This window comes from Enhydra lutris, unplaced genomic scaffold (assembly GCF_002288905.1).
Source record: "Enhydra lutris kenyoni isolate GAN:26980312 unplaced genomic scaffold, ASM228890v2 scaffoldscaffold66, whole genome shotgun sequence".
Taxonomy (NCBI): Eukaryota; Metazoa; Chordata; class Mammalia; order Carnivora; family Mustelidae; genus Enhydra; species Enhydra lutris.
In genome coordinates, this window is record NW_019154150.1 from 13194511 (window position 1) to 13210502 (window position 15992).

Here is a 15992-nt window from a genome sequence, read left to right on the forward strand (position 1 = left end):
AAGGGACCCAGTTGGGATCCAGGTGGAGCACTGCCACAGGGAAAGGGGGTGGTTGCCAACAGAATATAGGTCACAAGTGGTCTACCCTGCTTCCAGGCTTGTGTGCTGGTAGTGGATTTTTCTAGTCTGACTTGGGAGGAGGAAAGGAGGTACCAGATTCTTACATATAAATATCCACGCTCATTCTTGAGTGTTTTAATAAATTCCTGATGAGAATTTCCCAACACTCCAGACTAGGGGGCGGCACAGAGCTTGGGACAGTAGCCACTCGGGCCATAGTCTCTGTCACCAGTGGGTATAGTCCTGCCCATGGACTCAGGTGGTTCCATCTTTCCAGACCCAGCAGAGTCAACCCTGATTGTGGGGTGCTGTCATGAATAGAGTTCTCAGAAATCAGGATCTGTTAGTACAGGTAATTTTTGCAAAAAGTTGAAACAACAAATCAAAATGACTCAAGGTTTTTTTAAAAATGCCAATAGTTGCTTTATCTTAAAAGTTAAAGACTCTCTCCCTTGGAATTCCCATAAAACCTAAGTAGAGGTCTGTTTGCCCCTTACCTCCCTTTACTGCCCTTTCTATCCATTCATCTGTCCCCATTAGATTGGCACCAGTGATATTTTGGGTTCGATAATTCTTTGTTGTGGGGGGGGTCCTCTAGGTGAAAGATGTTCAGCAGCATCCCTGGCCTCTACCCATGAGATGCCAGTGACATCAAACTGTGACAGTCAGGGCGCCTGGTGGCTCAGTCGGTTAAGTGTCTGCCTTCGGCTCAGGTTTTGATCCCAGAGTCCTGGGATCGAGTCCCACGTCGAGCTCCCTCATCTGCCGGGAGTCTGCTTCTCCCTTTGCCCCTCACCCCACTTGTGCTCTCTCTCTCTCTGTCTGTCTCTCAAATAAATAAATAAAATCTTTAAAAAGAAAAAAAGAAAGAAAAAGAAAGGAAAGGTAAAGAAAAAAGAAAAGAAAATGTTTATTAAAAAAAATATGACAGTCAAAATGTCTTCAGACATTGTCAGATATTGGAGGGGGAGAGGCACGGAGGCAGAAGCCCAGTCATCCCCAGATTAGGAATCCGATGTATGAATTGCTGCAGAACACCATCTTTCCCCTGAGTAGCCCCAGCCCTTGCCCAGAGCTTGACGTGGAGGTGCTGGAAGAATGTTTACCTGATACATGGTTCAGTCGAATGAACTCCTTTTCTTGGAAAGAAATGTTTTATTGGTAACATGGAGGGTCTCTGTTCTTTAAATATGTCTACAATACAGTTCTTACAGTTCTTTCAGTATTGATAGTTCTAAAAATAGCCTTAATCCTGGACACCAGAGCAGAAAAAGTCAAAGTCAAGACATGGGTCACCAGGAAAGGGCTGGTTTTTTTACCAAGTATTGTATTTTTTAAAAATGCATTATGTGAAACATTCAGATTTAAGAGGTGACTGTGGGTTCCCAGGGAACACTTAAAGCAAAGACAACATGCCTTTTTTTTCCCTCCAAGGGGCATGTTGAAAATGCAGTGGCTTTGTGGGAGTTTTCCTTTTGTAAGATCATTTTATTATACACTATGTTTCTTTCCTTGGATTCCTTAACATTTTCCGGTGGAAACACATCCACTTAACCCGCGATGTGAGATGTCAGAAACCCCAGCAGGGACCAGCGCTCTAAGGCGGGGGTTTGTAATTCCTTGCACCCCTGCTCCCCAAGAGTTAACTGCTTCTTCCCCCTCCTCCCTTCCCCCTTCCAGCTTTCCACATCGCGCCTCAGAAGAACATCTCCGTTCCTTTGAATTCTGTGGTTCTGAGTCAGAGAAGGGCTGACTCTTCTCTTTATCTCTTTAGAGACAAAGATCACAGAGCCCCGGGGCTGGTTCTGCTCCGCGTTTTCCAGGACGGAATTCAGGGGGCAGCCGAAGGGCGGGGCTGATTCTTCAGCGGGCCTCTGGGTGCCGCGGATTTAATTAAACCCGGGCTTTTTGTCCGTCTGTGCTCTAAAGGGCGCTCCTTCGTTTTTCATTGTCCTCGGCGGCCCTGCTCCTTTGTGCCTAGGAGCCGGGAGCGCCAGAAATAGAAACGGAGACACCTACTCTCACCTTCTGGACATTGGCTACCACGGTTTCAGGAAGGGACTATTGTCTGAGGTGTGGGTAAGGTTCAGGGAGGCTGTAGCCCCAGAAAGTGGCAGTCGGGGCTGGGGGCGGGGGGGAGTGGTCCCCACCCCGGGCTGTGAGGTCCATGGAGAGCAGGAGCCCGGAAGAGCGCCCCCTAGTGGGAGCTGTCACCAAGAAGCCCGCACTAGGAGAGCGCAGGGGCCAGGAGAGTAACTTCCACCTCCTCCTGCCATCCATCTCCTGCTGGTTGTCTCCCAGTGGCCAAACCCCCATCCCAGCCAGCAAGGGCGCCGGGATGATGAGGTTCACGCAGGTCAGCCTCACAGAGAAGAGGGCGGGGCAGAGAAGGGTAGGAACTGGACCTAGGGGTCAACAGAACCACTGGCATGACCATTCTCAGACCCTTGGTGTGAGGAGTAGGGACCCACAGAGGCCATCTTGTGGGATTTAGGCAGGGTTATGAGTGGGAGGGAGGAGTGGGCTCCCTCACACCTCCCACCACCATGGGAAGACCTTCCTCATTCTCTTCTTTGCTAAATGACCAACAGCCTGGGGCACCTGGTAATTCCCAACACAGAGGCTGTGCAGGAACAGCCCAACTTCTTTTTTAGTGCTGCCCTGTAACTTTTGCCCTGTAACACCATATCCCATGGTATGTATCTTTAGTGGCCTCAGACACAGTAGAACTGCCCTAGGAGGGAGCCCAGCTCTGTCACAGAATCTGGGAGCAGGCAGAGGATGTAGGTCCTCCTTCTCAAGGCTCTCGGGTGCCCTCCGTGGCACAGGAGAGGACGTGGGCCTGGGCCTTGTGGAGATGGTCCTGGCTACTTCGGTGGTCCTCTGCCTTCCAGAGCAAGCAAAGAAATGCTATCAATTACTGTTTAGGCATAGTCCCCTAGAATGTGTTTCATGGAAGGCAAGTCCAACAGGATACTATAAAATCAGATCAGTTTCAGCAAGATGTATAGTCTTTCTAGGAAAATTGAGAGATGTGTTAGCATATTAAAGACTCTGAGAAGTACTGCAGCAAAGAAACCTGTTTAATTTTCTTTACGCTTGAAGCTTTGACCACAAAGTCCTTCCTCAGTGAAACACCTGTTCTTGTTTCTTGAACCACTTTGAGGAAGTTGAGTTGAACCAGGAGCCAGTTCATGGCGTCATGGGCATCAGTGGCTGGAGTTTGGAGAAGACATGGCTTACACAGACATGGTAGCCATGGTTCTTGCCAAAAGCGAGCCTTTACTCAGCCAGCAATTCCAGGTTAATGGTTTTCAAATGGATTGTTTTTTTAAGACTCGAATAGCATTCCATTATCATAGCATGTTAACTTGTGTTATTTCATCCCCAGCAACAGAACCAACATCAGGTTGATCTATAACCACAATAACTCAAGACCTTTAGGTCAGAGTTTCAAGTGTAAAACGTCATAATGTTGCAAGCGAGATTAAGTATTAGGGCATCAGGGGAGATTAAGTATTAGGGCAGATAAAGACATGGGATCTGACATCAGCCCCCAGGAGCTCAAATCCCAAGTCTACCACTTCCGAGCTTTGAGGCATGGGGAAGTCACTTAACCTCCAGGATCTAACGTTCTCCTCTTTAAGACAGTGATGATGATCATAGCACGCACCTCAGGGATTGCCACGAACATTGAAGGAGAAATGTCCCATAAAACCCTTGGCTTAATGCCTGGCTCAATAAGTATGTGTGGTCACCATCATCGCCAATACCAGCCCATTAGGCACCATCACCTTGTTGGGGTGTTCCTGCTCAGCCCGCATCAGGGCCAAACCACAGAACCTTCCCTCACCCCCTCATGCAAGGAAAGCACACTTTCAGGGAACATAGAGTAAAAGATGAACATCCTGGCCTTGCTGAAGGCTTGGAACTAGTTGGCAGAGAAACAAAGAATATTAGCAGATGACCACGTTGAAGACAAAACAAGAGACCGTTAAGATGACACAGCTGTGGGATGTGATGATGTTGAGCTTTGTGTGTTTCCAGAAAAATCAAGGTTCTTGAGACCAAAGTTATGACAAGTTATGTTTAGCCCTATTGCCATACTCACTCAAATTATTCATTTAATTTAAATAATCATTCCAAATTTTGTTTCATTGCACAACCCTGTAAGTCTGAATTTAAATTGATCTCATCATTTGCCTTTTATCATCTCTCCCTGCCTGTCTCTTTCTCTCTTTCCTCGATTTTCTACCCCTCTGAAGAGAAGTTTTCAACTTCGTAACTTTTGAGACACAAATACTTAATGTTTTCTCCACTCAAATAGCTTTGAAAGATTCATTTCCTTCGTGTGACAAACAACAAAGGAGTGTATTTTGTTTTCAAGACAAAGAATAAATGTCTTATATTAACTGTGAGGATCTTTTAGAAACAGAAGTTCTCTGATTCTTGCATATGACAAAGAAGGACAAAACTAAGGGCAGATGGAACTATGGCAGTCGTTGACAGACATTTGATTCATGGCTCCCTTCTGACTGAAGAATCACTTAACATGGCGTCCACTGTGCCCGTCACTGCGGGAAGCTCCCCCAGCCCAGCTCATCTTGCCTGGCATGGCACAAATGCACATTCATCAAACCTGCCCCTTCCTTTGTTCCACTTTGAAATGTTTTGTAAAATTGTCAGTTTTAATTCAGATGTGTGAATCAGGCCAGAGAACGGACAGGGTAGGAGCACCTCAGCGTTCTTCTCTTCCTCACCAACACTTGGTGTCGCTCAGTGCAAAACACTTGCATGAATTGTGTGTGCAAGCTCTTGGCTTATCCTGTTTTATTTTTTAACTCAAGTTAAAAGAGCATGTGTGACCGTGTGTTTTCATTCAAATGACTCTAAATTGCTGTGATTACATGTTTAGAGCTTTACATATGTTGATTAAGTTTCAAAAACCGCTTGTTAAGTAATTAGCTTCTTTGGATCAGTCTCATTCTGTGTAGTTGGTTGTTGCATCCCGTAACTATCTAGGCTGAAGGACATTTGTTTCTCTCACCCTGGCCGGCATCCCTCAGTCTGAATTATCCCAACGATTCTACCTTCTGTTTGCCCACTTGTATGGCAATTGCCTTATAAACTCATGAGTCAAATTTTTTCCCTTTAATTTTTCCTCAGATCATTCCCTTTACTAATTTTCTCTTTAATTTTCGAGGACTCTCAAAAAACTGTCTTCATTGACGGATAAATAGATTTGACATGTTTCTTTCAACATCACACAATTTGCTAAGAAATCAACTATTTTCCTACTACACATTTCAGGTTCATCTTAATGCTCTTAAACAGCTTCAAGCAAGCCGAAGGTCATCAATCAGAGTTAATTCACTCAAAATGTGGAATTGTTTTAAATTAATTTCATCTCTTTTATGTTTTCTGAATTTTTTTTTTCGGTTGCTAAATGCCAAACAAAATTTTTCTTGGAAAAATCACACCATTGGTTTTTCTTTGTGTCTTCTGTCTTGGCATTATGGCTGTTATAATCACTGGAAAAATTTGCAATTTATGTAGCTGACACCTTGTACTTTGGACTAGTTTATCATATTTTCAAGACTTAGAAGTTGCTTTTTCCTGCAGGAAAGTTTGGGGGAGTGGTAGGTGTGGTTGACAGTGAGAGGGGAGTAAGACCTCATGCTACCATTTGAATTGGGCACATTCCCTGACTTTTCCCCCTAGGCTGAGCCTGGTTCTCTGTCTGGGGTGCCCTGAAAAGACCCCACCAATCCCAGTTCCAAAACCTGAGCTCAGAGGCTGTGCCTCCCCTACAGGTGTACCTGGCGGCAGGCACCGTGTACGGACTGGAAGGCCAACTGAATGAGCTGGAGGATGCCGCCCGCTGCATCCACAGTGGCACCAATGAGACCGAGCTGGCAGATCTGGAGGACCAGGTGGCCACGGCGGCAGCCCAGGTCCACCATGCTGAGCTCCAGGTAAGAACTCCCTCTCTGCCCAGATGGAGCACCTTCATGAAAGGGGAGAGGGCACCCTGACTTCCACAAGAATGATTGCAGAGCCTTTCTATCTGGCACGTTCTCTGGCATGCTTGCATGGTCCTTTTGTGTGGATTCCATCAAATACGACTTTTAAAAATTACAGCGTTGATAATATATCAGATTTCTCTTTAAACCTATGTCACCTTTCTCTTCGATGAATTCTCTGTCCCACAGGTAGGTCTCCTGGCTATATAGGTTCCCATTCCATCCCAAGACCTCCCCTCCCTAACATTTATCACACTGTTTATTACTTACTTGATGGCAGTTTCTCCCTCTATACACTAAAAACCCCATGAGGACAGGACTACAGCTGCCTAGCTTAACACAGAAACTCCAGTGCCTAACATAATACTGGACATGGGTTTGGCACTCAATAAAAATGGGGTGAATAAACGAATGAAATGAAATTGTAGATTTCACAGACCAGTATTTTGCATGATTTAGACATGGCGGATTCAGAACTGAAATGATGTTATCTGTACCTTTGTGAAGACAAGAGTTTGACATTTTCATGGGTAGTCCCATGGCCTCTGACTCTGAATCAGAGTGGACTGTGGACAAAGTCGCTGATTCTCAAACTGGGGTCCATGAGACATGCTGGTCTCTGTAGTATACATTCAGTGTAGACCTCTGGCTCAGTGCAATTTCTACAGACCTTGCATCTTAAAACTGCATCCTAGGGGAACTGGGGTCAGTAGAAACCACCTGTGCACAGAGAAGATGATGATCTCAAGTGGTAATTATTTCTTAAATAAATATTTTTGTTTTAGAGAGTCAAAAATCCCTACAGCCACCGGCAGCATTAAGCCCTCTCGAGAATGGGGGGTGCCCGTTCTCCACCCCGTGGAAGAATTAATGCTGTGTTCTAGGAGTGGTCTCCTTGCACACGGCCCTGTCGACTATTCATTATCAGCAAGAATGGCTGAAGAGCGTCTCTCCTCAAATACAAATCATTTTCCAAAAATACCACCCGACATGTAATCAATTTATGGTCAAAGTTATACAAAGTAGAATAAAATCACTTGTTTTCTGAGGTACAGTTTGGGCCAAATCCTTCTTGAGTGGTTTAGCAAGAAATAACATCATGTATGGGTGTTTGGCAGGGTTTTACTGGATAGTTATTCCTGCTCCTAGATATTTCTAGTCTTAAATTATTGGAACCATGTCTTACGGCAGAAAATCCTGGAGTCCAAAATGACCATGTTCTTTGTGTTTGAATGTGCCTAGTCTTTATACATTTTAAAATATGACAGTATTGTTCAGTGTTCATTAGTGTTCAGTAGTGTTCAGTGATCATTACTTGGTGCCACGAGTTGTACTCGACACTTAAACTCATTATTGTAATCAATCCTTTCAGCAACTCCATGACATAGCTCTTATTTTCCCCCTTGCTTTCCTAGGGAGACTGGGGCTCAGAGAGGTTAAACCACTTGCCCAAGGCCAAATAGCTAAAGAGTGATAAAGCCAGGATTTGAACCTGTCTTTCTGATCTCACAGCCACATTCTGTACCAGGCTGTGCTGCGTGGTTTTCTGAGAAATGTGTTGGTCCTGCCATCAGACACATATCCACTTGCACAGGAGTCCTTAATTTGCAAGGGAGGTTGTCAACGCTGCCTTCAGTTTTACAGATCTTCACAACATGGGAATCTTCAGTACCATGGAGACTCTCTCCCTGCTGCCAGCTGCCCCAGAAAATGAAGCCTCTCACTCCCTGTTGTCTATTCTCATCCAAAGTTGTCCCTACGGAGAAGTGTAGATGTGCTAAACTGTGTTCTTGGATTAGGTCAGAGTCTAGGGACTCTATCACCCTTGGCACAAGATTGCCCAGTGCTCTGGGAGATTGCAGGATGACCCATGGGGCAGGGGTCTATTGTACTATGGTGCTGTCCACTATATCATGTGGCATCATCTCTATGGGTTTCCTGGGGGAAGTTCTCTCTTAACTCTCAGTACCGGGAAAAGCTGTTCTTCTGAGCATTCGGTCTTTATCCAACACTGATCTCTTTGCTTTGGCTCCCGGGAAACGCAGAGCTGAATTGGTCATCCCCCCTAACAAGTGTAAGGGCCATTGGATATGCAGTCTTAGGAATGAAATGGAGCACAACTAGGTGGATAGATGGAGGGGAGAGAGAGAAAGAGAGAGAGTACAAAATGTAGGCAAAATCAGCCCTCAATAGGCCTCCTTCCTCTTTCTCTGGCTTGTGCCCTCTGATCTAAAACTCAAAAAATTAACCCCTTCTTATTCCAGAGCCTGACAGTCAGCAGAACAGGAGGTGAGCAGCCCGCTCTCCCATTGACCCGTCTCTCAGGGCCTGATGAACAAGGGCCTCCATCCAAACAGCTTCCAGGGAAACCATGGGAATCTAATCCACACCAGTTGCACATAACTGATAAAAGTTTGGGGCACCTGGGTGGCTCAGTGGGTTAAAGCCTCTGTCTTCAGCTCAGGTCATGGTCCCAGTGTCCTGGGATCGGGCCGCATCAGGCTCTCTGCTCAGCGGGGAGCCTGCTCCCTCCTCTCTCTCTGCCTGTCTCTCTGCCTACTTGTGATCTGTCTGTCAAATAAATAAATAAAATCTTAAAAAAAAATGTTTAGCCTGCAGCCTTTCTAAGGGGGCTGTGCCATTTATTGGTCTATAAGCTAAAGGAATGCAGCTTTCAATATGAAATTTGAGGAGTCAGAACAAGAAGGCATCTGGGGGCCAGGGAGGAGCAGGGGCTGCGCAGCATCTCCCCTGGGAACAGCTTGGAGTATTTCACCGGTTGCACAGCCTTGGCCTCCTCCCTCCTCCTCTTCCTATTCTGACCAAGACTACCCCCTACCCCAACTTGGGGATAGGGGATGGACCTCGGGTATTCGCCGACCCCTCAGTCCTTCTCTCTGCACTTCTGCAGCCTCTGTCCCAGTAGGCTCTTTCTGAAGAGGTCCCTAGTAAATGAAAGCAGAATTTGAATCTGTCCTGAGCAGCTCAAGAGAGTGGAGAGATAGGGACGGGGACAGAGAACTCAGGGTCCACACAGATTGGCTGCTGGGCCAACTTTCGGGTTCCCTGTCTGATGCCCTGGCAACGTGCAGGCTGTGTCCGGAGATCAGCAAGGCAGCTGTGATCCCCACATCCTCTTTCCACTCCACTAGCCTGCTCCTGCCTCTCCCCGTGTCCCCCATGCCAGGCTTTGGCAGGTCCTCTTAGAATGTGGCAGCGTGGCAAGAGCATGAGGGTTGGCATGAGTTCGAAGCTCTGCCCCAGACCAGCTGTGCAGTGCTGGCTGTGTTACTTATCCTTCTGAGCCACAGATGCCTCATCCATAGAACCAAGAGAATGGTACCTCTGTCATAGGTTTATGAATGAGTTCCCATATTCAAAATGCTTAGCAGGGTGACACACAGATTATTGCTCTTTTCTAAGAGCAGGGATTACGTCTTCTCCATCCCTGGGGACATGGGTGGGTTAGGGTTCTTTCTGGGCACTGACTGGGTTCTTGCTCTCTGTATCTGCCTTAAGACTCTTGAAAAGTAATCCGAACTCTCTCTGACCATCTGATGTTATGGTCCAGGAAACTGATGCCCGAGAGAAGAGGGCACTTGTCTCAAGGCACTTGTCCTTTTAATGAAAGAAATGGATTGGAACCAGGGACTGCTGGGCCTCACTCCTAAGAGCCTGTGCTGTGGTTTTGGCTCATGGAGTCATGGAAGAACGAAGAAGGACCTACAAATCATACTCACCTTTCAAAGCTCACATCAAGTGTGGCCCACTCTGGAAGCCTTCCTGACCACCCCCCACCCCTCTCCCACCATGCTGGGCCAGGGCTCCCATCATGCCCTGGGCTTCCACTTATCCCTAGAGATATATCCCTGACAAGGGTGTTGATATTCTCTAGAGCTACCAAGCTAGACATTTAAATTTACAAAGGAAGGCCTGTGTTTTATTTTCTTATTACAGCACTAGATAGAGAAGGGCTTGGTAGAAGTTGGACAAATGAGTGGTGCCTGGCTGACTCAGTCAGTGAGAACATATGACTCTCGATCTTGGGGTTGTGAGTTTGAGCCCCACGTTGGGTGTAAAGATTACTTAAAAGAATAAAAAAGAAGTTGAATGTATACATCAAAGCAGATTTATTCATTATAGATTCCTGTCATTTCTAACAAAGATTCTCCCCTCCTGTGCTTTCCCCCTACTGATTCTGTCTTTCTGTTGCATTAAGATTTCTGATATCGAGAGCCGGATTTCAGCTCTGACCATTGCCGGATTAAACATAGCACCGTGTGTGCGCCTCACAAGAAAACGAGAGCAGAAGCAAAGGAACCAGGTGCGTTTGTCCCTTACTTCGTCTGTTGGAATATTGCACGACCTGGAAAATTTAGATCAAATATCTTTGTCTTTGTGAAGGTGTGTTGACAGCTGTGTTCTATTTGTAGGTACAAACCATAGACACATCAAGGCAGCAGAGAAGGAAACTGCCTGCCCCACCAGTGAAAGGTGTGCTTAAAGTAAACCGCAGAACTACTAAAGAAATATGCCTGACTTACTTTGAGTTACTCAGCGATCTGAGTTTGAGGACCGGATCTAAGGCAGAGTTCTCACCAGAAGTGCTCTTGTGAAGACTCTATCTTGACTTGAATCCCCCAGAAGCAGACCCCGAGACAAAGACGGGATTTGGGAAGCAATTCCAAGAAACTGGTAGGACAGGAGAGAAATGATTCAGGAAAGGAAATTAAGTCAATGCAATACAATATAATTTGTAGTTTATTTCTCCAGGCAAATGAGACTAAAATACTGTCTTCCAGAAGTCCTCAGCAGGATTTACTGAGGACTTCTGGGAGACAGTATTTTTTTTTTTAAGATTTTATTTATTTATTTGTCAGAGAGAGAGTGTGTGCAAGCACAAGCAGAGGGAGAAGCAGGATCCCAGAACCCTGGGATCATGACCTGAGCCGAAGGCAGACGCTTAACCGACTGAGCCCTGGAGACATCCCTGGGAGACAGTATTGATGGCACCTCACAGTCTCCTGCCCAAAGAATAGGAAGATGAGGATTTCAACTCTCAGCTATCATCCCCTGACATTTACGGGGGGTGGGGGGCGGAGAGGCATTAATTCCCTGGTACTTCTGCCCCACCCCATACACGAGCCAAGAGAAAGTGACAGTGCTCGCAGAAGCATGCTGTTGGAATGTGCTGGATGCCAGAATGTGTGGCATGTCAGGGAAATGTGGGCAGGGCACCAGAGGCATCTAACACAGTGCACAACCCACAGGGGATTCCAGCAATGCCGGTGGTGTCCTCCTCATCCACTGGGCGTTTTCAACAATTTCCCTGGATTCAAGAGCCACATATGATGATGCCGAACTAGGAATTTAGATCTACAAATCAGAAGAGTAGACAGTCAGAAGATACGTTTGAGTCTTGGCTCCACCATTCTTTGTTCAACATTTCTTGAATCCGTAAAACCTTATACAAGCTTTGCGCAGTGGCAGTATCATAGCCAATGAGGTTTATCTGAGGCACGATTATTGCTAATTGAAAACCTTATACAATTACAATGTATTACAGATCCATTGCCCCTTATTTGAAACCTTGGATAAGTATATGTTTCAGAATATCCTGGACATTAGAAAAGTAACATGGTACAAGGACAGTATATTTCCTAATAGCCCCTGCCCCGCAGTGTCTGGGGCAGCAGCTGATAAACACTTTAATATCCTTGCACCAAAACATGAGAATGTTCACTCTCAGTGGGATGGACAAGGATTTTAAATGGTCATATGTCAGTGTAAGTCAGGTTTGGCCACTGGACAATTTTGGCCCCAAAGTTATAAGGATTTTCAACCTTGAAAGCCTTTTATATTCCAGAATTGCAAATAAGAATTTATGAACTATGCATGGGGTGCCTGGGTGGCTCAGTTGGTTAGGCATCTGACTCTTGATCTCAACTCAGGTCTTAATCTCAGGGTCATGAATTCAAGCCCTGTGTTGGGCTCCATCCTGAGCATGGAGCCTACCTTAAGAAAAATAAAGAAAGAATTTATGAACTATGGTGGATTATCTCCAAACTACCTTTTCCTGGAAAGCCACTAATGAGTCTTGAATTTGTTTGGTGCATATCATAAAAATAAACATAAAATTTAAAACTTCTGCAGTCATACCTGTAGATTGGAATGAGATACCAAACCTAGAACCAAAATCTGGGTCACGGGGACACCTGGTCTTTCTTCCTCAACACTCAGCCCGCTTCTGGGTACCACTTATTTCCATCTGTTTCCTTTTAGCTGAAAACATGGAGGCATCTTCAGTGACCACCACGAAAACATTTAACCGCAACTTCGTTCTCCAAGGCTCCTTGACAAACAGGACTAATGAAAGGAAAAACACCACCAAGGATTTGATGGTAAGTTGTGTCGCGATGACCATCACTTGCACTGTAGATGAGGCCTCCATTTTGTAGTCCTCCTGTCCCCAGCTCCTCCATCAGAGCCCCAGGAAGCATCCTTCCTGCCTGGTCTCACGGTCTGTTGGTCAGGGAATTGGCGGGTAAGTGGGCCAATGAGAAGCGATGAGCACCCTGCCTGGTATTGCTAACCTCTTTGATATGGGGATACATCCTCGCAACTCCTTGTAGGGTTTGATAGGAGAGAACTAGAAATGGGTACATAGGAATGTAAGGTCTGGTTGAGGTGTCAGAGTTTATATCCTGTTTTTGATCCACATTCACTCATCCTTAAATTTCTTGTGAGTCATTAATTACTTGTTGTGTTCCTGAAAAAAATGTTCAACAGCTGTCCCGAAACACAAAGGAAGGGACAGTAGATAATTTGCACAAACTCTGGAGAGCTTGTACAGAGGCCTAACAGATCATTTGACTAAACACCTACCTATGCCTGGTGGGGCTTCCGTGGGAAGTGATAATCCAGCTGAACTGACCCCATGGTACCATTACACTGAGGACAGATGGCATCTGGGTGACAAGATTGAAGCAAGGGCAAGTTTATTTTTCTGCCTTTTATGCATCACCATTCTTCCCTTCCCCTTCCTCCGCCTCATGGTCCCTGTCCCCTGAGAGCAGGAGCCCCAAGTAACAGCATAATGGTGGGCATGCCCTTTGGGGTTACAAATCACTGCATCTCTTGGGCATCACATGGCAACAGCTCTGCCCACTGCCTCTTCTTCACTGCTCAGTCACTATCCCTGACCTTTTTTTTTTTTTTTTTTTTTTTTTTTTTTTGACAGAGATCACAAGTGGGCAGAGAGGCAGGCAGAGAGAGAGGGGGAAGAAGGCTCCCCGATGAGCAGAGAGCCCGATGCAGGGATTGATGCGGGGATCAATCCCAGGATGCTGGGATCATGACCTGAGCCGAAGGCAGAGGCTTTAACCCACTGAGCCACCCAGGCGCCCTATCCCTGACCTTTTAAAGTCCAGTTACCTTGCTCCCGGCTGTTACTTCAAAGAGCTAAAAAGATGCGTTTATCGCACTTTAAAGGGCAGACCATTAGGGCCAGGGAAGGAATCTGTTATAAATAAGAAAGTTAAAAACATTACTTTTCCTAGAGATAGAACATAGATTAGTGGTTGCTAAGGGCTGTGGGGAGGGGCCATAGGAAGAAAGCACTTGGTGGGTAAGATGCTTTACTTTAGAGGCACAGTAGGCTTTGAAACTAGGAGGTGGTGGCCACGTGACATTGTGAGTGTAGCAAATGCCACTGAATTGTTCCCTCTCTGTGGGGTGGAGGGGCAGAAGGAGAGGGCGAGAGAGAGTGTTAAACAGCCACAGCGCCCTCTGTCTCCCCACAGGAGCCCACTCTGGAGTCAGCGGTGATGTATTAGCGCCCCGGGACTCCACTGCCAATGACCCACTGCCTCCGGCCGTACACGACAGTGCCTTGACCCCACAGCCATCGAATACTGTGCGGATTTCCACCCGAGGAGAGGGCCTGGGGAGGCCATGGTGCACCACTGCACAGGGCTGTCCCGATACCTCACCCAGCAAGCAGTCCTGGACTTGGGCGCTGCCGGCTTGCCCACTCTCTGCCTTAGGCTCCCAGGGGAATCCCAGACAGCAAACTGAGACGCTGGCTTCCAACAGCAGAGCTCCGTGTTCAAAAGATGCATCTTTTCCCTATCCGCTTTGCTACTGTGTGTTGTCTTTAAGATTGTTTTTGGTTTTGGGTTTTTGGGTTTTTTTGGTCCCTCTCATTCAAGTAGAAGTACGTGCCAACAGTTATTTGTCCAAAGGAAAACTACTGGGGGTTAGGGGGTGGAAGGAAGGGAGATCTGTATCATCATTTAATTCATCATCAGGTCTTGCTAATCTCTCACAAGCATCTTTGTCCCACAAGTGCTAAGGAAAAAAAAAGTGCAAACGCCCCTGTAGTGAACATCAGGACTGTCCCATTTGGGGAGCGTGCACCCAGAGAGGATGCTGCCTTTCAGCCACCTCCTTCCTGGGCAGTTCCAACCTTCCCCGCACCCGGCACAGCCAGTCATTCCCATCGCTTTGCCATCACAAGCCACGAAGTAGAAGCTCTGCCTCACTCATGCCATGTCCAGGCCTATCTGAAACAAGGTCTCATTGAGAATTCAGGGCTCTTCCCTGGACTTACGGACAGTCTCTCCACTCTGAAGGGGGGTGGAACTTGAGAACACCTACCATTGGCTTAACTTTAGGGCACTGTCCAGAATCCACATGACGTGGTTTAGCAATGGTCATGCGTCTAATGGGGTTTGGGTAAATGGATTCTTGCAGATAGTAACCACGTGAGAAATTGTCCTCCAAAATTTATTTCCCAAATAAATATTCAACAAAAGTAATAGAATGACCTTAAAAGTAAACATGATTAAAGAATCACCTTGGGAAAAACAGGCATAAAAAAAGCAGGGATAAACTGAATTTAGTGGACACAAGAGCTGACGTGAGCTCCACATTCCTGGTCTCAAATGCATGACTACGTAGAGTGTGTTTATAAAGACAAATGGAATGGAATTTCACACAATGAATTGAGCATTTACAACCTTTCTTAAATCTGTCCCTGAGACATTCTGAATCAAAAGAAGCAAATCATGGGAAGCAAGGGGATAGTTTGACCGAAATGTATTAAGTGACTGCTTTCAGGAAGTCAGTTTCTTCTAACTTTAACACTTAGAGCAACCCTCTTTGGTAGGTGTCCCCATTTTTCAGATTTGGAAACAGAGGGGGCCAAAGAGATTAGTTTGCCCAAGTCACACCTTGAAACGAAGTCTAATTGGAAAGCTTCACAAAAGCCTCACTCCGTGTTTGTTTCAACTTCTACATTCTTTCGCTGCTACGCACATTCCCAGATCTGATTTGCTGCTGAGATGTGTGTTATGATCCCTTCCTGATGGGGGTCTACCTATCTTCCAGTGATACTCCCTGCTGATGCTGTGTATGTGTTACCCAACAGAAATGACTCTTTGGAAATTAAGTCTTTGGCTTTTTTTTCTGTTGGTGTGACTCAAAGCAGACAAATACAAATTTTAAAAACACAACAAAAAAAGATCTGAGTTCGAAATAGAATGTTTTCTTTAAGAGGCATGAAAAAGCAACTATTGTTGTGTTACAGTGTTAAAATATTCAGTTTTCTTTGACAAAAATGTGTAAACTGTGTAAGCCTTGCAAAAAAAAAAAAAGAAAAAAAAAAAGAAGAAGAAGCCTGCTCTATGGCATTTGAAATTTTATAAAGGTTTCCTTGTGCCAAATAAGTGCAAAGATTTAATTTACTATTAAAAACCATAAGTATATGTTATAGTTTCAGAAGAATTATTTTGTCATCAAGTGATTTTGATCTTCAGTGTCAATATTTATATTTAGATTAATTTTTATAAATGAAAATATTTTAATGGTTTAAGAAAATGAGGACAATAGGACCATATCTTTGATGAC

General features: G+C 45.6%; 1 protein-coding gene across 1 annotated transcript in view; it reads left to right on the forward strand.

Moving 5' to 3' along the window:
* LOC111159084 (rab effector MyRIP-like) overlaps positions 1-13918 on the forward strand; it is a 74783-nt gene extending 60865 nt beyond the window's left edge. The window contains exons 9-13 of the mRNA XM_022521471.1: positions 5874-6035; positions 10303-10407; positions 10517-10577; positions 12366-12484; positions 13886-13918. Of these exons, the coding sequence (XP_022377179.1) occupies positions 5874-6035; positions 10303-10407; positions 10517-10577; positions 12366-12484; positions 13886-13918 (480 nt within the window). The remainder of the gene's footprint in view (positions 1-5873; positions 6036-10302; positions 10408-10516; positions 10578-12365; positions 12485-13885) is intronic.
* The last annotated feature ends 2074 nt before the right edge of the window (positions 13919-15992 follow it).